Source organism: Lagopus leucura, unplaced genomic scaffold, assembly GCF_019238085.1.
Source record: "Lagopus leucura isolate 7727_CA_CO unplaced genomic scaffold, USGS_WTPT01 Super-Scaffold_100024, whole genome shotgun sequence".
Classification (NCBI taxonomy): domain Eukaryota; kingdom Metazoa; phylum Chordata; class Aves; order Galliformes; family Phasianidae; genus Lagopus; species Lagopus leucura.
Window position 1 is genome coordinate 7312526 of NW_024962276.1, and position 22088 is coordinate 7334613.

Here is a 22088-nt window from a genome sequence, read left to right on the forward strand (position 1 = left end):
CATTCATACAGTCTTTTTAGGGTATGTTTGTGAAGTGCCTTTCTGTTTGACCTTGCAAAAACGCACTGCCATCTGCTATTTTGACTCGCTTCATTTAGTCTGTTTCCCTTGACCTGTATCTTTTCTTTTCCTGAGACTGAGCAGGTGCTTGATGCTGCCCTCCTTAAAGAGAGAGATTTATTTTCTGATCAGTAGTTTATGAAGGATTTTTTAAGCTTCTCCTTGACTTTCATCCTTCTATTGCTGAAATGTTGGCCGTAATCTGATGTCCTAGGTGAACAGCATCTTGCTTCTAACACCTGTCTTCCTATGAGCATCTATTGGTCTGTCACACACTTGAGATAACTTATAGCTATAGAACTCAAATTGTCACATATATACATATATATATATATATATATATGTGATTTTTTTTTTTCATATGTAACTGTACACTTAGATGCACTATTTCTGCAGTTTGCTCACTGGGTTCTGCTTTTCTTTCCTTCCAAATCTTTGCCTGAAGTTTAATTAAAATATATATAAATGTTAAAATATAAATTCTGCTGACTGAATCTGTGGCAAGAGGACTAGATACGACCTCATTAAAATTAATGAATGTTCAGAAATACATTTGCAGCTTTTAAATAAATACACTATACAAATATTGTCAGAGTTTACTTTTAATTGATTTGCAAAAAGCAGAGTTTAAATTTCTTCCAGAAATCAAAATGTGAGGTCTCAATCTAAAGAGACTGAAGACTTAGCATCTCCTGTTTGATCAACCCTCCTGATTGATCTCTGGTTTTATCTTTAAACTGAAATACTTTGTAAGTACTTCAAGGAATGTGTATTTAGCATTTCCTTGTTATTCAGATAGAATGGTTTGGGTTTTTTTTTTGTGCTAATTAAGACTTCTGGAATGACATTCTTTCAAATTAGCGAAAAAACTTATCAACCTATTGTTTTAAGATATATATACTTAGGATTTGTCTTTTTCCTCTCCCCAGCGAGCACTTGTCCTGCTCATTCACCTTCTTCTTACACGGGGATAGTAATGTTTGCACCAGTGTGGAGATCAGTCAGCATCAACCTGTGTATCTGCTTAGTGAAGAACACCTCACCCTCGCCCAGCAGTCTAACAGCCCTTTTCAAGGTAGGTTTTCCTTATCACTAATGTCTGCTGAAATAAATCAGTCCTTTGAGTTGTTCAGAGTGAGGATTTCTGATAGAGGCTGGGAGTGGGAGCAGGGATGTTACATGCTGTGTTCTACTCAAACGTCCGCTGTATTGACATAGCTGGTTAAGTATTTGGTCTATCTCAGATCTTCTGCAGGTGGATGATTTCCATATTCCTCTTCTGGCATGTTGCCCAATAAAGTGATTTATGGCACAGTAAATTTAATTTCCAAGCGCTGTCCTATTGGTGACTCGAATATTTAGCTTTTTCAACAGTGTTCTCAACATGCTTTGTAACCCCCAGCTACGTTCCTCGACTCTTATTTTAAGAGTCCATTTCTGCCCTGACTTAAGTAATCTATTCACTCCCCTTCCCCCTTTTTATTTGGCTCTCCCTTGCCTGTAAATTCCTTTGGTTCCACCAGCAGATGCAGGCTATGCTCTCGAAGACAAAGGAGTGATGGGGCCTGAGTCTGGTTAGTGGGCTGTTTGATCATTCCCTGTGTTAGACACACTTATGTTGGCTACAGAAATCACTTCTCCTGCATGACCACGTGCTGCCCTTGTTTATTAATGCTCATTGTCCAAACTTGCTTTCTTTGAATGCAATTTAACAGCAGCTGTGCTTTCCTAATATGGACAAGACTAAACATGAAACAGATTACTTCCTTCTACACATGTGGCATTGTTGTTACAGTACCCAGCAGAACAAAAGGATGGGGAAACACCTTAACTCTGCCAGAATTTGAGATGGTCCTCTTTATCCCACCTGTGTATTGCAGAGTCTTTGCTGGTCAAGATCAAAACTTGATTGCTGCTTGTTTAAACAGATTAATTTGTAATTGTGGTAACTTGATTCTTACAGTACATGTACATTTAACTGCATACACATTGCCTACAACTTGTGCCATGTAGTAAAATGTGATCAGGTTGCATTCTGACTTGCCAGTGGTAAGTTGTTAATTTGGTGTGGCTGAAATAACACTAATGCTGTTTTAATGGGCAAGTGCAAATTTTGGTTAGATACAATCTAATTTATTTCTGTTTATCTTTTTAGTTATTCTAAGTCCCTTTGGATTAAATGGCACGCTCACAGGGCAGTCATTCAAGCTCTCTGATTCATCTACCAAAAAGCTTATTGGTGAATGGAAACAATTCTATCCTGTCACTTCGAACTTGAAGGAGGGGTCTGAGGAAAAACAAGAAGATATGGATTGGGAGGATGATTCTTTAGCTGCTGTTGAAGTCCTTGTTGGTATGTCCTCTCACTACCTTTTAATTACTGAAATTAACAGGTTAGGTTTGAAGTGGGGTCACGTTTGCATTCAGAGCTTTTGTTCTTTTGCAACTTTTTGTGACCATTCTGCTCTTCTAGTTTATTCTCAGGCCTGTCTAAAATGAATGGTTACTTAAATTGGGTTCTGCAGACCTGGTTGGTGAGGAGTTTCAGTTTGTGCCCTTAGAAGCGAAACAATTGATTTTATATTATAAACAAAACAAAAAAACCCCAAAACAAACAAACCACTGGACTATCACTGTTGGCATCTGAGATGCATCAAAAGCACGTTGTGCTTTTTCGGAATCTGTGCAAATTCAAACAGAACAGACGTGCCTTTCAGGGATTTCTTCAAAACCACAATCCTAAAGAACTTAATGTACTCAAGCACTGCATTTATCTGCTGCTGTTCCTAAAGTGTAAGCTCCTGGGACACAGTAGTTTGTTTGTCTGCGGTGGGCTGTTGACCTTTGATTTGCCAACAAATGTAATCATTTCTCTGTAATATGTGCTAAAAACTTGTATTGCAGTGGTAGCTGGAGACTGTTATGTTGATGGGGATAGGAATCTTGTCAGTTTTATATTATACTTAAAAAATGTTGTCTTCAGTTTTCTTTATAAATGAAAAAAAAAGATGAACACAAGTAGTTGGCTGCATGTGACAGGGCTGTCTCTGGCTATACAAAATAAACCTTTTTTATTCACTCACCAAAATCTTCCATATAATAAAGCAAAGCATAAAGTAATGATGATAGACTGTGCAAGGTTGGTACATTTAAGAGCAACTGGTAAGGTGATCCTTTGTTGGCTATTTTAAATGTAAGTTGTTGGTGAACAGCTGTAAAATAGGCCTGCTTTCTTTTCCTTCTTAGCTGGTGTGCGAATGGTGTATCCAGCGTGCTTCGTCCTGGTTCCCCAAACAGACATCCCTGCTCCCAGCACTGCTGGGACGTCTCACTGTTCAACTACTTGCTTGGGTGTCCACCAAGTGCCTGCTTCCACAAGAGATCCTGCCATGTCCTCAGTCACTCTGACTCCTCCAACATCCCCCGAGGAAGTTCAAACAGGTACAATGCAACTCGGTTCGTGTGGACGTTTCTTTAGATCAAGCTCTTGTACCTGATGCTGTGTAGTCTATTACTTTCCTTCTCTGTGTGTGTGGTGTGTATCCAAGCATTTTGGAGCAGTTTTATAACCATTGTTGTGTAGCTCAGAAATTGGCAAGATGGCATTCAGCCTTTTCACAGTCCTCGGACGTTTCTTTGTAGTTGAGATTCCAATAGGCTGCGTGTGAACAGTAAATGTTAAGTCAAAGCAGGTAAGACTTAGCAGTAGTTTCAGACAGCTTTGTAAACAGTGTGGCTTTTTTTTTGTTTCTTTTCAGAAGAGGGATGTGTGAGCAGTTTGTGGTGGGGGGTTGTGGGTTTGGGTTTTGGTTTTTTTTTTTTTTTTTTTTTTTTTTCTTTTCTTGCTATACTTAAACTTTCTGTCTGTTTTGATTGCCTATAATTGAAGAACATGCTTATTTTACCTGATGTTCCAGAGCTGGTTGAATTGAATAGTGGTTGTGAGCATATCACTTCATTGGCTAAAACTCTTTCCTTTGTGACTGCTTTTCAGTTGATGCTCAGTCTGCCCAGAAGTGGGTGAAGTTTTCTTCAGTTTCTGATGGATTTATCTCTGACAGTACTAGCCATCATGGTGGCAAAATACCTAGAAAACTGGCCAATCAGGTGGTGGACAGAGTTTGGCAAGAATGCAATATGAACAGAACTCAGAACAAGTATGTACTCTCCCTTTGTGATACAGAGGGAAATGTGATATTTTGTGTGTGTTGTAGAAGGTAGCTCTGGTAAATATGCTGTGACTGCTAGTAGAATGTGTTTTTCTTCTTGTTATAACACGTTTTAAAGGAGTTAATTTGTTCCTAGCTAGTGGATTGCTTATCTCTCAAGTTTAATGTGTCCATAAATGGTTATTTATAATTTCTTTTCAATCCTGTGTCGCAAAACTGTTCTTGAGGCTTGACAGAGGGTAATATGTGCTGATCTCAAATATCTCTCCCATACTGAATCATAGGCGGAAATATTCGGCTACATCAAACAGCTTGTGTGATGAGGAGACAGCTGACAAGGTAGCATCCTGGGATTTTGTTGAAGCCACACAGAGGACAAATTGCAATTGTTCAAGGTATGGTACTCGGCAGACTCACAGCTTATTTCACCAAAGTTTCACTCTTGTAGAATGTTCAGGTGACTGAAGTGTTGCATAGGCTCAAAACTGTTCTGATTTAAATTGTTACCGTTATTACCTTGCAAATTGAGTATTAGAATATTCAGAATTCATGTCTGGAGGGTGTAGCGTGTTGAAAGAAATGCATTTTTCTCCTTTACTGAAATACGTTTTAGCTTTCTGGTTTCAATGTGAGCTGTGTATTTTGTGACTTTACTAATGGAAGACTGGCAGAGAGTACCCAGGCCCTGCGGTTCAGTAGCATAATCCTACATGCTTAATTCTAGGCTTTGTTGTTTTGTGTCACTCGTTCTGATAGATCATCCTGAAAGTTGGTCTCTTGAACTGGAAGTTGAAATGCTTAATCTCAAGTGCATTTATACTGGGGGAGGGGGGCTGGGGAGGAAAGAAACAATTTATCTGCATTAATGCAGTGGAGGCATGAAACCTTTCTCAGGGGTAAATAGCTGCAAAAGGTGCAAAATATTTTGTAGCTTTTGTGGGACTGACAGCTTGACTTCTAACTCCTTAACACAGGGGCTTGCATAACACTGTTGGTTGAATCCAAGAAGTCACTTGCTAATTCTTAGCTTTTTTCTATTGATTTAGCAGTGTTGGTGGAAGTTAAAAGCAACGTTTTGTTCATATAACTATCTATTTCTGTTAGTGGAAGATGATATTTTAGAACTGCCTTTGAGGATTGTGTGCACGTTGGACTCATAGGACAGCTTTTCCCATTTTTTAAGTTGGTATTCTGAGATATTGCAGTGATACTCGAGTCATTCAAATTAAGCTATGGTCAGAGGCAGCTTCATTTCAAAGTGGTATCGGTTTTAGATTTCTATAATCACATTTTTAATGATTTAGAAGCCAGTTCTCACCTAGTGAAAAAGCCATGATAGGCACATTTGAAAGATTAACGTGAAGTCTTTTCCCCTATGTTAATTCTGCAGGCACAAAAATCTCAAACCAAGGAATTCAGGTCAACAGGGGCAGGCACCACCTGTGGGCCAGCAACAGCAAGCAGCTCCAAAGCACAAGACAAATGAGAAGCAAGACAAAGGGGATAAACCACAAAAACGCCCTTTGACTCCTTTTCATCATCGTGTATCTATCAGTGATGATGTTGCCATGGAGGCAGATTCAGCAAGTCAGAGGCTTGTGATGACTGCACCAGACAGTCAAGTGAGATTTTCAAATATCCGAACTAATGATGTAGTAAAGACTCCTCAGATGCATAATGCTGAGATGCATAATGCTGAAATGGCAAATTCACCTCAGCCACCACCACTTAGTCCTCACCCATGTGATGTAGTTGATGAAGGGGTAACTAAAGCTCCTTCTACTCCTCAGAGTCAACATTTCTACCAGATGCCAACGCCAGATCCCTTGGTTCCCGCAAAAGCAATGGAAGACAGACTCGATGGCTTGTCTCAGCCTTTTCCAGCTCAATTCCCTGAAGTTATAGAGCCTACGATGTATATTGGTACTGCAGTGAACTTGGAGGAAGATGAAGCTGATACTACTTGGAAGTATTACAAAGTTCCAAAGAAAAAGGATATGGAATTCTTACCACCTCAGCTTCCAAATGATAAGTTGAGAGATGATCCAGTAATACCTGCTGGACAGGAGAACGTAACGTCAGTTACAGAGTAAGTAATACTTAGTTACTGTACTAATGTGAGAAAGTGAGAAAGTGAGAAAGTGAAAGGCCAAAGGCAGTGGTTTCTCCTAGTAAACAAACTTGACACTAAAGCATAATGTTGCTCTCATCAGCTTGAGCAGCATTGCTGAATGAGCCTTGTTTTCAGTGCTGTCTGTCCATAAGGATGTAATATTTGTGAGATGTGGGCACAAAGCACAGTCAAATATGTAGTAAGACTTTCCAGCTTTTCCTCGTTAGAACTCTGAATTAGCAGATGATAATGAATATTATGTTTCTGCTCAAAGATTAATCTGTAGCCAAATTGAGACTCACGGTCCCAAACAGTTCTGCTCTTGTCTTTATTCTTTAATTTTGAAAGCTGGTTATTTAAATGACTGAGAACAGTGGAGAAGCTAATCTGCTTTCCTGGAAGACATTAACTCTAATATGGATGACAACTACTTCCTAATACCAGAAATTTCTCAGGAGTATGTAACAAATATAACATTCTATGATTCTATATAACATGTTCTTGCTGTGACTTGGGTTTGTTGTTTAACAGGTTTAAGGGCTTCAGGTTATCATTCAAATGGAAAAAGTGACCAATGTTGTCTGCTCTTACTGTTTTGGGCCTCAGATCAGATGGAAAACCCCCATTCATTAAATGAAGCGTGTTTAAATTGAGAGTCATGCTGGTTCCGTCTTAAAACCACAGGCCTGAAGCTACAGGAAATGTGTCTGGGATCTTTGAATTCTTTTTATTTTTGCTTAAGCTGATATTGTGGTGGTTTATTGTCTAAGTGTTGATAAACTGTGAAGTTTAGAGGCAGTTGAGGAAAAACAACAATAGTGTTTTTAGTGTTAAAGCTTGTATTGATTCCATCAAAGCAGGAGTGTAGCTGTGTGAGTTTTGTTTTGCTGCAGAATGAATCAACTTGGGTTTTCTCTCCCAGTTAAAGCAAAAAAAAAAAACACCAAAAAAACCCCTAAAACAACCACTGACAACAATTAAAAACAAACAAAAGCCAACAGCAACAACAAAAAACAGCTTGGCAGAACCCCCCCCCCAAGCCTCTTGCCTCTGTGTTGCCTCCTTTGCTGTCAAACCGCTTAAGAAATTCTTCTCACCATCCCTCTTACCTCAGTTCCTGGTGAAGGCGTAGTTTGAAGTGGGAATGCTGCAGGATAGGGGTGGTAATGGGAAGCAACAGGTGCTGATAGTGCTGTGAATAGTTGTGTAAACTGTACTGATGCAGTCGTAGGCACAGACGTGACAAACTTTGGTTTAGGGGTCTGATCAGTGGCCAAAATAATTTGTTGCGAGTGCACCAAGAATTGCCTCTGCCAACTCAATTGCCGTTGATTATTTTGATCCAGAATTGTGTTTTTGTTCAGGTGAAAGGAGAATCTCAGCGTGACCGATACCAAATTGAGTTCCCTTCCACCCCCAGGACACGGTGTGCTTAATTTGTGATAGAGCTGAAGCAGCTCCTTGCGAGGCTGAAAATTGATGTGGTTGTTCTGTTTCACTGCTGGCAGTGGAAAGCTACAGAGAGCAGTCGTGTTGCATTTGCTGCATAGGGAAGCTGTGAGGAGAGATATGTTTGCTGTAGCTGTTGGTCTGTTGTCATACACGTGTTCTAAGCCGTATCTTCTAACTGTTAAGAATTCACATTAGCTAGGTTTATTTTTTTTTTTCCCAGCTTTTTCAAGATGTGAATTTATAGGATTTTAGCATTTTTCACCCCAAATTAATTCCAGTCAGCCAAAGACATGCTTAACTTAAGTATTTTCCTTTTTCTGTTCAAGAAATGATCTTTCCTTGCATGGTCTGTAGTTTAACAATTTATTAAGTGTGTGTGTGTGTGTGTGTGTGTGTGTGTGTGTGTGTGTGTGTATTTTCTCCTGGAGTATTTTACCATTAATTTCTTTTCCTCTGCTTGTCAGAAAATACTGGAAGCTGCTGCTCACTTTTGCTGTGTACTTTTCTTGGTGTTGAATTCCTTGTTCCTAGAAAGCTGTCTTCCATCTCTTCCTTCTGTGGGATTTATAGAAGATGAAATTCTCAGCTCTGAGTGCTACTCCATACATAAATGCCAATGGTTCTTGACATGAAGCCACGCTCACAGCACTGTTGGCTGGGGGTAATGGTGATGTTGAAGATTTTACTGGGGCTGTTGCCACGACCAGCATAGATGGATTTGATGTTGTTGGCTGTGAGATGTTTCTTTGGAAAGCTTATTTCTAGGAAGGCTTGACAGAGTAAAACTGCCACTGTGTCCTTTTGCAGACTACTTAAGTTGACAGGGATATACAAGGCAGTGAGGAAATTCTTCAGGAATAACTGTGTATCTTTCTATACAAAATCTCAAGGTCTACGGGTTTGAATTGTTCTGTAACACTTTTCTTGCTTTCTGGTCTCCTCAAGGAGAAACGTAAGCCTTATTCTGATCTCCAGATAGTATGTAGGCAGTCAAAACCAAGCCCTGCTAACTGTGAGGGACATTAGTTTCCTATGGGGTAGCATTTCCTTCTAACTGGTGGCTTAAGCAAGTGAAGAATAGATGGGCTGGAACCTGTGTTTGGACTCAAAGTACCTGTAATCTTCATTCTTGGAAAATGCCTTTTGATTTCATGTGTGAAATCCCTGTGAATACTTCTTACTTGCTGTTCTGTGTCAGTTTGGGATGAAGAGGGTCTCTGAGCAAGAAGAAATTGTACAGCTGTGATGGTGTGACACTGCTGGAATGATTGCCTTGTTGAGGAAATATCTTCCTCTCATGGTACCTCCTGTGCACTGTGATGTATAAAGTAGAAGATAGAGAGGCATATCTGTAGCTAATATTCATAATATGGCTTTATATTTCCCAAATTCTTTTTGCTTGTGCAATATTACATTGGTGAAACCAATAAATGTTGCAAAAACTTAATTTGTGTGCTTATCAACTCCTTTTTTGGCTCCAAGAATGACAAAAAGAAAAATGCTGACAGTGAGAAATCTGTTTCTTAGTAAATTAGATATTGGTGTGCTGTGACCTTCGTGTGGTATTTATAGGAGTGACATAAGTGACCACTAAACGTAGCAGCATTTGTTATTTCTTGGGATTTTTGGATAGCCTGCCTTAGTTTCCAACAAACCAACTGACGTGCATTGTTTGTTGGTTAGGCACAGCCAGGTGTTACTGGAAAGGCTGACATACTGTCTTTCTATGTGGAATTAAATGCTTGGGAATTAAATTCTTAAAATACGGAAAACTCGAGCCACTTCTTTCTGACCATTTGTTTAGATGTGGATGGGGAATGGCAATAAGTAATTTTCTAACCTGGTGAGTTTCCTTCAGTGGCAATGGACTGTTTAATCCATTTGCACTTCATAATAAGTGACAGCTATAGCCTGGGATGAATTACTAATCTTTATCTGGGTTGACAATGCTTGAGGAGAGCTGGTCAGAATGAGTCACAGTGCTGGAGCTGACACGTGTATGGAGGATGAATTACATGACTAATGATTTTGTCTTCTTCCCAAAAAGTTTTTTGAAGCTCGAGTGGAAGGGAAGAAAGGGGGAAGGAAAGATGAAGTTGTTTTTGTAAGGGGCTGCATGATAGCAACATTATTTGCACATTAGTGATAAATAATATCTTGTCCTTTTTTGTCTGCGCAGATTAATGGTGCAATGTAGGAAGCCTTTAAAGGTTTCGGATGAACTGGTGCAGCAGTATCAGAGTAAAAACCAGTACCTAGCAGCAGTAGTGTCAGAAGCTGACCAGGAACCTGAAATTGATCCTTATGCCTTCGTTGAAGGTGACGTGGAGTTCTTATTTCCTGACAGCAAAAAAGACCGACAGAACATCGAGAGGGAAACTGGGAAGAAACACAAGGTAAGGGAATGAGAGTGCGAATCAGAGACTGAAAAAATTGCTTTAGTCACTAAATACAGTTTTAATCCTTCTCCTATGTGTTAAGAAGTACATTTAAATGCATGCATTCAAGCAGAAGTAACCAATGAAAGCAAGCAGCGTTCCCTCAATGACTGCACACTGCTGGTGCTGTTGCACTGGGGCTGATGGCTTGTGCTAGGAGAACACAGCTGAATCCCAACAGAGATGTGCTTATCTAGAAATGGGTGATAGCAGGTGCTTGTGCAAGAGGTTAAAACCAAGGCAAATGCTTTGTTTGTGTGTGGAAAGGTTGAGGGTAGCTGGGGTGAGCTCTGAATAGTTGCCTGGGAAGTGGATTACACTTTTTTTTAATTTTATTTTAGCTAATGCTGACTTGGTGAGGCTGTATTTAAAGCAGAAGGACCACCTACATCCCTACACCTCCAGAAAGGGAGAAAATACAGCTGTGCTGGGAGGTTGCATAGGAAATAAGTTTGCTTATTAGGACTATTTCTTTATCATATGCTCTCCTGGTATTGAGTTTCATTAATAATTACCAGTATAATTAATTTGTAGTGTTTTATATAATGTGCTTTTTTCAGTGAGGTGTTGTACCAAGAATCCTCAGCTTGCTTTTTAAATTTGTTTATCCCCAAGACAAAAGCTACAATTTATTTCTTATCTTTGCTCTCCCTCTGTGTGTTGATAGCATTGTGCGTTGCAGACTTCCTTTTCCCTGAGCAGGTACTGCTAACCAGAGCCCCAGGCTACACCTTACTGGGCTAGAAGGCTAATGAGAACCTGATCCTTCTGATACATGCAAGAATTCCCATAGGGAGATGAAGTGTCCTTCACCCAAACTGATTTTAAGCAAACTTTCCTATATTTTTCTTTAATAGGCTGAGGACGGTACGTCTGGTGTTACAGTTCTGTCCCATGAAGGAGAGGATGCTATGTCTTTGTTTAGTCCTTCTGTCAAACAAGGTAAAGAGGCTTTTTTTTTTTTCTTCTTGTAATTGGTTCAGAATCTCTTCAGTAACATACTTTACTTGTTGAACCTTGCAGATAAAAGATGGCTATAAAATCCAAACGTAATGAAGTTGTAGGGATCTCACTTCTGTTCTCAGTATCACTCAAGTATCTTACACGTTTTTCTTTTTGGCTGTCAAAGTAGTAATTGAAATGTGGTTTAGTTTTGTTTATCACCAGTGTTTCTGTAATCATTCCTTATAGATGCCCAACGTATTGCTGCTCATGCTCGCACTGCATCAACCAGCCTGATCCATGAAACAGACCTGGTGGTCTCTTACACTGACCTTGACAATCTCTTCAATTCTGATGAGGATGAGCTAACAGTAAGTGATGTGCAAAAGTAATGGCAGCAGCTAGACAAAAAACTGCAAGGAATGTGTATGTGTTGGCTTTTACAACACATGTGAATAAGCAAGTGCCATGACTTCTCTATAGCAGATACAGCAGATGCACTGTTCTGATTGATGCATGCAATCGTTTCTGATACGCAAGATCAAAAACTTGTTTATATCTTTACTACACAGTCAGCATATGCTTCTGACATTCATATCTCTAGTTATAGTTTCACAGATCTGGCACTGATCCTGGTGCTCTTTTCCTGTGGCCTAGGTACTGTTTAACTTGTCAACACAGGTGATACTGAAACATAACAAAAACATTAAGGAAAACAGGAATTTAAATGTGGACATTCTGCAGAATAAGATGCTTCATTGCAGTAGTTATTTTCTTAGTGCAGTTTCTTTTGCAGTCTCCAATGGTTCTGAATTCATCATCTCTACAGTTCTGTTTCAGTACTGTTAGCAGTCAGTTGTCTTTTTTGAGTTGGACTTTGTTCAGTTAACAAATCTATATTCCCTTACTCAAACAAAATACCCATCAGTTTGAATGGGAGCTGTGTGAAGGATCTTAATAGCCATCAAAGGTCATTACTATATAAAGCATAAAGCAAGTGTATTTGATTTTCAGCATGGAGACTCTTTTCTGTAGATTACAGTACTGTCTAAACATTGTAAAATATCTTTTGTTTCAATTTCAATGCCTTTTCTTCCCTGTACCTCTTGTTCCAGCACTTGTTTCTCTATTCTATTCGTATGGTAACATCAGTAATGCTAGCATGGCTTTGGGAGTATGTATGTTTTATCTGAGAGATTGTAGGTAGCCCTAATTAGTTGCTTTTTTAGTGTCTGCTAACAGGCTGAGAGTTACTTTGTAATTGGGTGTTCATTTTAATAGCATTGTGATTTTATGGGAGAGCATTCTGAGTTACAAGCACAGCCCCAAATACTAATGTTAGGCTTCAACTTATTTTATTTTGTTTATAATCCCAGTTTTGCACATCCACTACACGTGAAAGTTGCTGTTAGCAGGAAAAATGAATGCATTTGTGTCTGAAATGATTTATTACAATACTTCCCTTCTTTCCTAGCCTGGATCTAAAAGAACAGTGAATGGTGCTGATGACAAATCCAACTGCAAAGAGGCAAAAGCAGGAAATTTAGATCCACTGTCATGCATAAGTACGCTTTATTTTCTTCTCTAATTAGAATACTAGCTTTAAACATTTAATTGCTAATATGCTGTGGGAATTTGGAAGCATATGCTTCCTTTGCCCTACTGAAATATTAAGACAAAGGAAATAACTCTAAATGTTGTTGTATTCTAAAGCCTAATCTGAATTTCTAATCTGAAATTAGGCACTGCAGATCTCCATAAAATGTATCCAACTCCACCTTCTTTGGAACAACACATCATGGGATTTTCTCCAATGAACATGAATAACAAGGAATATGGCAGTATGGACACTACACTTGGAGGAACAGTACTTGAAGGGAATAGTTCCAGTATGGGAGCTCAATTCAGGATTGAAGTAGATGAGGGTTTTTGCAGCCCCAAACCTGCTGAAATAAAGGTAGGTAGTGTTGATAGCCCTGATATGTTTCTTGTGGTACTGTTCAATCTATGAATTAATCCTGAATAAGAACTGTGGGGAATTGTGTGCAGTTTGTAATTTGTGCCTTGAATTACACTGAGGTAGGTAAGAGGCATCTAGAAAACCATGTACTGTTTAATATTTTAAACTTCAAGAAAGCATGATCTCAAATTAGCCATCAGTAAATTGAAGTAATGCACAGTGGTATCATTTCTGAGTGCAAACGACAAATGTGTAAATCTCAACTTTCATTCAGCCATTCTTTATAAGAAGTGTTTTAATTGCTGATATAACCTAATTCGCATGCTGATGCTTTACTGTGTATAACTTCCAGGATTATTCTTATGTTTATAAACCTGAGAACTACCAAGCCTTAGTGGGATGTTCCATGTTTGCACCACTGAAAACACTTCCCAGCCAGTGTCTCCCTCCCATCAAACTGCCAGAAGAGTGCATATATCGCCAGAGCTGGACTGTGGGAAAGCTGGATTTGCTTCCTCCAGGACCTGCCATGCCATTTATCAAAGATGGGTATGAATTATCTTTAATCTTTGTAAGACTTGAAGTTATTGACAACATAGCAAGTACTCCATTTTATTATTTTTTTTATGCACATAAAGAGAAAAATTTATAAAGGCCCTGTGTTCAGACAACTGACAGGAGATTTAATAGAACTTCACACTTAAACCTTACTGCAAGAGGCTGCCTTCTCAATGGCTTCTTAACTGTGCATACATCTTAGTTGTCTCATTTAAAGGCTTGCTGGGGAAGCTTAATGGTGGAAGTCCGGTGTTTAAATAAGTAATGGAGATGGTAACAATGAAGATGCATGTAAACTTGGGGCTATTTTTTGCAGTGGTGTTGTAGGTACCGTAAAGGCTTCATAGGTGATTCTTTTGTTTCTTAAACTGTTTTCTTAAATAGCCATCATGTCAGCTATACTGGGACCAGAAAAAACATGTCCTTTGGTTGAAAGCTATGTCCAGTGTGACACTGCCTGGTAACACCAGTACTGCAGTAGGCATTTTTGTAATCTGCATTTGGTAGTGATGGTTTTGTTGGCAGCACTTGAAGAAAATATTTATTCTTCCTTCTCTTTTGCAGTAGTAACTTCTATAGACAGATTAGGCAACAAGGAGGCTGTGTATTTGTTGAAAAAATGTGTGAATTTTGATTTATGTGTAAATGCTCTTGCTGCTTCTATTAAGGCTATTCATAATCAGTGTGTTCTCAAGTCTCATCAGTCTTGCAGGTCTTTGGAGTTATTCAGCTGCTTAGGGGGAAAAAAAAAAAAAAGAATTTAAACATTTCCAGGTGATTCCTCATGGATCTGGCTGAGTCTGCTGTTGGTAGACCCAGTATATTTTCTTCATGTTGTGTGTCAACACAACATATAAATAAAGCATGAAAAGGAAGAGGTGCCCTTTAGGCTCCATATATCCACAGAACTTGTAGTTTTTACTGTCTACACTTGTTTCCTGAAAGCTTTGTGGAAAGAAAAAGACAAGAAAGGAAGAGGGGGAGGATCCTTTAACAGCACTGACAATGGGAATTCTGCAAAGTCATTTAGAACAAACACACTTGAAGTTCCTTAGGGAATGAAAATCTTTTTGTAGATTGTGAAAGCCTACTTCAAAAAAAGCAAATATTAATTAGGGAGGTCCTTGTTTAGCAATTTGAGACTGACTCCTTGGTTTTGAAATTGATTTAAAGTATTTCTTTCTTCTCGTGGCTCCTATCAGTGACGGAAGCACTATGGATCAAGAGTATGGCCCTGCATACACGCCGCAGACTCATACTCCGTTTGGAATGCCCCCGGGTAGCGCACCACCCAGCAATGGTGGAGCTGGGATTCTCCCTTCTCCTTCCACCCCTCGTTTCCCAACTCCCAGGACACCAAGGACTCCTCGGACTCCTCGTGGAGCTGGTGGGCCGGCGAGCGCGCAGGGGTCAGTCAAATACGAGAACTCTGATTTGTACTCACCAGCTTCCACGCCATCGACGTGTAGACCACTTAACTCTGTTGAACCTGCAACTGTGCCTTCCATCCCAGAGGCACACAGTCTGTACGTGAATCTCATCCTCTCAGAGTCTGTAATGAACCTCTTCAAAGACTGTAACTTTGACAGCTGCTGCATATGCGTTTGCAATATGAACATCAAAGGTGCTGATGTTGGAGTTTACATTCCTGATCCAACACAAGAGGCCCAGTATCGGTGTACCTGTGGTTTCAGTGCTGTTATGAATAGGAAGTTTGGCAACAGTTCTGGACTGTTTCTTGAAGATGAATTAGATATTTTAGGTCGTAACACAGAGTGTGGCAAAGAAGCAGAAAAACGCTTTGAAGCTCTCAGAGCTACTTCTGTTGAACATGGCAGTGCAGGACTGAAAGAACCGGAGAAACTGCCTGATGAGTTAATACTGTTGCTGCAAGATCAATGCACCAACTTGTTCTCACCATTTGGAGCAGCAGATCAAGATCCTATTCCCAAAGTCGGTGCAGTTAGCAACCTGGTACGCGTAGAAGAAAGGGATTGTTGCAATGACTGCTACTTAGCCTTGGAACATGGACGCCAGTTCATGGACAATATGTCAGGAGGGAAAGTTGATGAAGCACTTGTGAAAACTACTTGCTTGCACCACTGGTCAAAAAGAAACGGTAAATACTGAAAACAACTTATTTACTACTTGTCCACCTATGAATTTTTATTTGTGTGCTTTCCTTGTTGGTTACTGGATACTTAAAAAACAGCTTTTCCACCTGTGTGCATAGATGTAGTGTTGTTCCAAACATGTTTGAACTGTGTTCATAACAATGATTCTTTAGGCAACTCATGGTGACTGCATCCACAGAGGTTCTGTGGAATGAGTGAGTGTTGGGAAGTGTAGGTGGTTCACATGGGGACTGTGCCTTGAAAGGCTACTGTAGTAGAGTGAAAAGATGTGTGATTCAGTTGGCTTCTGCCCCCTGTAAGAGGGGGTGGTAGTTTAATGGTGTGTGTGGTAAACAGTGCTTCTTTGTGGCCTTTGCTGTACGTTGGATCTACCAAACGCGCTTGGACTTTTCTTTCCGGGCCTTTCTGCTAATGTACTGTCTCATGGTACAGCCTTGCCTATGATCTTTGCATATCTACCTCTCCTCTCAGAAGCAGTCCTTCAAGTAGCAACTATAGCTGGGTAAACAGTAAAACATGGAACTTGAAGAAGTTAGCTGCAGTTAATAGTGATTGGTGAGGGCAAAGAGGGTGAACAGCAAAGCATGAATGGGTTTCTGTGTATCTGTATGGGGCATTAAAGTTTATTAAGTCCCTGGTTCTGGTTCTAGATAAATCAATGCTTTCAGGCACCCAGGAGAAAAAACACTTGGTGTTATGTGACCTTGGTGGTTAGGGATGTAAAGATGTCAAGATGCTTTTTAAAGGAAGGCTGTGAAACTGTAGCCCTAACAAATTTTACTTCAATTCATTATTCTTAAAGTTTGTGTGCTAGATGGCATAGTGGTGGGAGTAGGATGAAATGGACCACGTCAGAAGCTTCTGTTGGCTCCTCTGGAGTGAGCACTGGGTGGCAGACTGCCTAAACTTCCTTGTTGGGAGGGGAAAATTCTATAGTTTTTAACTTGCACAGCTTGATGGGGTGGTTAGTTTGTTTTGTTTTGTGATTTTAGACTAAGAAGTAAAAAACGCTAAGATATTAAGGCTTTCAGGAGAAGAAACTGTACAGACAAGAAACTGTTTGTTAAGTGACTGAGTGAGGAAGAAGAAAACTCTAAATCTGTGTACAAACTTCTTCTATCTTGGCCTTTGGCTGACCTGCATGAACAGCACGCGCTTTCTGGGAGAAAGCAGTTGTCTAAAGTCAAGGTGTCTTAGGATCTGTGGAAGTTGTATTTTACCCTACTGTAGAGGCAGGCCTTGACAGCTTTTTTGTCCTTTCAGTTGTGGACGTGAGCATGCAGTGTTCCCAGGACATCCTTCGTATGCTGCTCTCACTGCAGCCCGTTCTTCAAGACGCCATTCAGAAGAAGCGCACGGTCCGGTCGTGGGGTGTGCAAGGCCCCCTCACGTGGCAGCAGTTCCACAAAATGGCTGGCAGAGGCTCTTATGGTAAGCTGCTGTGTAGACTCCTGTCTGCTGGCCTTTGCTTGATCCGGCCACCAAACCTCACTGTTGGATGCTGCCCAGCCTGTTGGAATTCTGAACAGCATCTGGACGGCTCTTTATACTAATGAGAGCCATTAGACTGGGGGGAGTTCTTCTCTTTGCAGGAGCAGAAAATATATTTTTTTTTAAGCAGTAAATGAATTTAAAGTGTCTGTGTACTTAAAATTGCCAATTGCGCTGCTTGTGTGTGTTTGGCACTCATCCAAGTGAGGGACTGAAATTATCAGGATGGGTTTAGTGTTGAAAATGGAGTAGTTTACTAAATATTAGCTTTGAAATACTTGGTAAAGTGTGCTTTATTGATCCGTGGTTTGGGTTATAGTGAAGACCTGAGATCATCCAGTGTGCCATGACTATTACAAGCAGTTGGAGTAGCCAGCATGTGATGCGTGTTTACAGATAAGGCAGTCAATTTTGTGCACTCACCTGAAGCTTTAAACTCTGATTTCATTTGTGTGTGTGAGATTTTCATTTGCCAACATGGTAAAGATCAGCCTTTCACCAGTGGATCTTTTGGAGCTATTCAAGTATTTAGAACACCCTAATTACACATTTAGGATATGTGTAAATGTGTGTTGTTAACTGTTTTCCTTCTGTGGTCCTTCATGTATCCACTTAAACTATTTGCATCTCTTTCCCTCTCTTTTTTGATCGCTGACTCCTTAGATTCTATGAGGAAGGCTTCCTAGACAGTGAAGATCTGTTCCTGATTGTATGGTGGTGAACATAATAAACAACTGTGTAATTTCTTTAGGCCCTGAGAGATTTCAGATGAGAATAATTAGCTGTTTTTTCTTTTTTGTGTGCTTATTTTCCGGGGGTTGGATCGTGCAATCCATGCTTTTTGTTTGTTTGTTAAAAGGAGAACTATTCCATTTGTAATCAGTGCTACTTCCTTTTAGATGCTGGGAATGCTGGTGTTCCTTCTTTTCATGTTTTCCTAGAAGCAGGTTGTTAATTTTTAAGCTTGTTGCTTAATATATTGGAAAAATCTATCTTGCTTTTCCAGGAACTGATGAGTCCCCAGAACCACTGCCAATCCCAACGTTTTTGTTGGGCTACGATTACGATTTCCTGGTGCTGTCTCCGTTTGCGCTGCCGTACTGGGAGAGGCTGATGCTGGAACCTTATGGATCTCAAAGAGATGTTGCTTATGTTGTGGTGTGCCCTGAGAACGAGGCTCTGCTAAATGGAGCAAAAAGCTTCTTTAGGGATCTGACTGCAATATACGAGGTACATTATTTATGGCAGTTAGCAGTGAAATGGGTTTTTGAAAAACTGTTTCTAATACACGCTCATAACTACTTATCAGGCTTGTCTCCTGTGATATAAATGCTTGCACAGAATCCTATCTCAGAAAGCTGCTAGAAAGGATTTTAGGAACGGGCACTTGAAAGATAAGGGCTGTTCACGCTGCTCATCTTTGCTTTTAGCAATAGATGTAATGTGGATCTGATGAACGCCGCTCAGTGGTAAAACTGTGTATTGCCACTTCAACTTCAGTGAATTCATGAAACGCCTGTGTTACTTAGTTTGTGGTTAAGATTAGAGCAGATCAAGCTTTTTTTTCTTGTATTCAGTAAAACATGAAAATAAACCATAAAATCATTATACGGTGTTATAAAATCATTATGCAGCATTTCATACTGATGTAGTTTTCTAGAATTAAAATATTACTGAGGAATGTCATAACTAAGCTATGAATCTCTGTCTCTCTCTGCTCGTTTGTTTGATATTTTATTATTATTATTATTATTATTTAATCCTTACCTTACATCTTATTTTGCCTTTGCAGTCATGCAGACTTGGCCAGCATAGACCTATCTGTAAATTATTGCCTGATGGAATCATGAGAGTTGGACCAACTGCTTCAAAGAAGCTTTCTGAGAAGCTGGTCACAGAATGGTTCTCACAGACAGCTAATGCCAACAGTGAAGCATTTTCCAAACTCAAACTGTACGCCCAAGTTTGCAGATATGAGCTGGGTATGAATATTTTTTGTTTTGTTCTTATTTCATGGAGTTAACGCTTAATCCACTGCAGAAGAAAAGTCATTGCATTTACTTATTGAATCTACTCTTCGTTGCAGTTTTCTGATTTTAAGCTAGGGGAAAAAAAAAAAAGGCAGAAAATCCATATCTTCAGATACGTTCTAAAATGGCTGCTTATCTATCAGTATTTGTTAGGGAATGGCAGTGCTCTTGCTTGATAGAGACTGCTACTGGCTTTTTCCATTGCTGTCTTAGGTTCTGAGGCAGTGATTTCTTCAAGTTCTAATGACTTGAAAACAAAAATTACTTTAGAAATGGATTTCTGAGTGTTTCTGGAAGTGTTATGAGACTCTTAGAAGTTGAAATATTAATGCTTGCATTTTTTTTGAAAGATAAAATATGCTTAACTTTTAAAACTGCTGTAGGCTTAGTTTAAGTATACACAAAACTAGTTGCAATATGAAATGTATGCATTTTTTTCCTGTTTTTAGGTCCTTATCTTGCTTCTCAGCCTTTGGACAATTCGTTACTTGCCCAAACAAATCTGGTCCCTCCCTCTAGCCAGCCAGCCTCTGCCCTGCCCCCAGTGACAGCCAGCACTGGAAATCCCAACACTCCATCTGCTCCTGCAGCTTCTACCAGTAGTACCATGACAGCAACGTCAAACAGTGCCATGTCTTCTGCAGCTACCACAGCTAACTCAACTTTGACTACCACTGCCACGTCGTCCTCGTCTGCTAACATAGGCAGTGGGATCCCAACAAACAAGCCTTCTTCATTTCCACCTTTTAGCAGTATGAACAATACCACTTCTGCTTCCCTGCCCTCTCAGGCTGCAACGGTCCAAAATGGGCAAACAGGAGGGCAGCAGCAACAGCCGGTGCTGCAAACGGCAGGGATGTCTGGAGATGCTACTGCAGCACCTGCACAGCCCCACCCGGAGGTTTCTGAAAGGTAATGGAGCTGTTAAAACTCACTCTGCCAACAGAACTGTGTGCTGATGAGCTTCTGTAAGAAAGAAGGCAAAAGGAAAAAAAAAACAAGTAATGTTGAGCTGCTGGCAAGCTCACATACCAAATTGAATTGTGAACACGATTTCTTATGCCACAGTTAAAGGTCTTTAATCTTTGATGGTTTTGTCTTAGTTCTAACGTAAGTAAAAATAAGTCACTCTAAAATTCAGTGTTTTGTAACTGCTTTCAAAATCTCACTTTCAGCACTATGGATCGTGATAAAGTTGGAGTTCCTACAGATGGAGATTCACATGCTATCACCTACCCACCTGCCATTGTAGTTTACATAATCGATCCTTTCACATATGAAAAAAAGGATGAGAACAGTAGCTCATCTAGTCTGTGGACACTTGGACTTCTGCGCTGCTTTTTAGAGATGGTTCAGGTTCTTCCTCCTAACATCAAGAATATAATTTCTGTGCAGGTGAGCCAACATCCGCAGAAATGTGCCTAACAAAATATCTTTGGCTTTAGCTGTGTTTTGGAGGTGATAATGCCCTTCTGTTCTCTGAGGAAATTTTCAGTGAGAGTCATAGAATCATAGAATTGCTCGGGTTGGAAAAGACCTTAAGGCCATCGAGTCCAACCACGACCTATCCATACTACCCTAACTCTAGCAACCCTCCACTAAATCATGTTCCTGCACCACGTAGCTTTAGTAGAAGTGGCAGACCTCAAAGAATTAGAAATGATTGTAGAGTTAAATCCTGAAAGCAGCATACACAAATACTATCTCAAGAAATGTAGTAATGAAACCATTTTATTTCCCCGTGTGACCTGTTCTAGATCGTTCCATGTCAGTACCTTCTGCAGCCTGTGAAACACGAAGACCGGCAGATTTACACTCAGCATTTGAAGTCTTTAGCATTTTCAGCATTTACTCAGTGTCGGAGACCTCTTCCATCTTCCACCAACGTGAAAACGTTAACTGGCTTTGGCCCAGGCTTAGCCATGGAAACGGCTCTTAAGAGCCCTGATGTGAGTATTCTTATGATTAATGTGGTTCTGTTAATATGCAGATGAGAGAAACGTCCCTTTTTATTCAATTGTTGGTGTCTTTCATGTGGACTGAACGGAGATCTTAAGAGTAATCACTACTTGAAACGTGGTTTTCTGTTCTGTCATCCTTATAGAGACCTGAGTGTATTCGACTGTACACCCCTCCTTTTATATTGGCTCCTGTAAAGGACAAGCAAACAGAGCTTGGAGAAACTTTTGGAGAAGCTGGCCAGAAGTATAATGTGCTTTTTGTAGGCTACTGTTTGTCTCATGATCAAAGATGGCTTCTTGCATCCTGTACAGATCTCTATGGAGAACAGTTAGAGACGTGCATAATAAATATTGATGTACCAAACAGGTAAGTGCCAAACTCCTTTATTTTTAGCAGGTGCATGTTCGTTCTTTTCAAGAATTATTTTCATCAAGATGATGTAAGAATATCTCTCGCTTTTGTAGACCCACCATGTTGCAAATTTAAACCAAGTGGATAATTTCAGTCTTGTGTGTATATTGAGTTAAATTTCTAGAAGGAATGTCATATGGTTTCCTGTGCTTTGTGAGTGCTTTTGTTTGCGTGATTTCCCCTTCCACTCCTTCTTCTGACTTTTGATGTCAGTGTTAAGATGTAATGAATGAAAGGCAAACCAGTCAAACCTTTTTTGATTTGAAGTTGCTGTTAATGAGCCACAATATTCACATTTTTGTGTCCTGTGAACGTTCAGGTTAGTGCAAATAAGTTCCGAAGGCGGCAATAGAAGTTTGTTGCAGAT

General features: G+C 39.9%; 1 protein-coding gene across 3 annotated transcripts in view; it reads left to right on the top strand.

Moving 5' to 3' along the window:
* Positions 1–22088, top strand: part of MED13 (mediator complex subunit 13) — a 48013-nt gene that overhangs the window by 22092 nt on the left and 3833 nt on the right. The window contains exons 4-24 of one of the 3 annotated variants that reach the window (XM_042879588.1): positions 990–1135; positions 1584–1634; positions 2216–2413; positions 3307–3501; positions 4055–4217; positions 4514–4624; positions 5620–6318; positions 9974–10190; positions 11090–11174; positions 11424–11545; positions 12649–12739; positions 12917–13131; positions 13487–13683; positions 14895–15811; positions 17091–17258; positions 18325–18548; positions 19111–19300; positions 19798–20260; positions 20524–20743; positions 21106–21297; positions 21453–21676. In XM_042879588.1, coding sequence (XP_042735522.1) covers positions 990–1135; positions 1584–1634; positions 2216–2413; positions 3307–3501; positions 4055–4217; positions 4514–4624; positions 5620–6318; positions 9974–10190; positions 11090–11174; positions 11424–11545; positions 12649–12739; positions 12917–13131; positions 13487–13683; positions 14895–15811; positions 17091–17258; positions 18325–18548; positions 19111–19300; positions 19798–20260; positions 20524–20743; positions 21106–21297; positions 21453–21676 — 5088 coding nt within the window. The remainder of the gene's footprint in view (positions 1–989; positions 1136–1583; positions 1635–2215; positions 2414–3306; positions 3502–4054; positions 4218–4513; positions 4625–5619; positions 6319–9973; positions 10191–11089; positions 11175–11423; positions 11546–12648; positions 12740–12916; positions 13132–13486; positions 13684–14894; positions 15812–17090; positions 17259–18324; positions 18549–19110; positions 19301–19797; positions 20261–20523; positions 20744–21105; positions 21298–21452; positions 21677–22088) is intronic. The other 2 variants (XM_042879587.1, XM_042879589.1) reach the window with 2 other exon arrangements.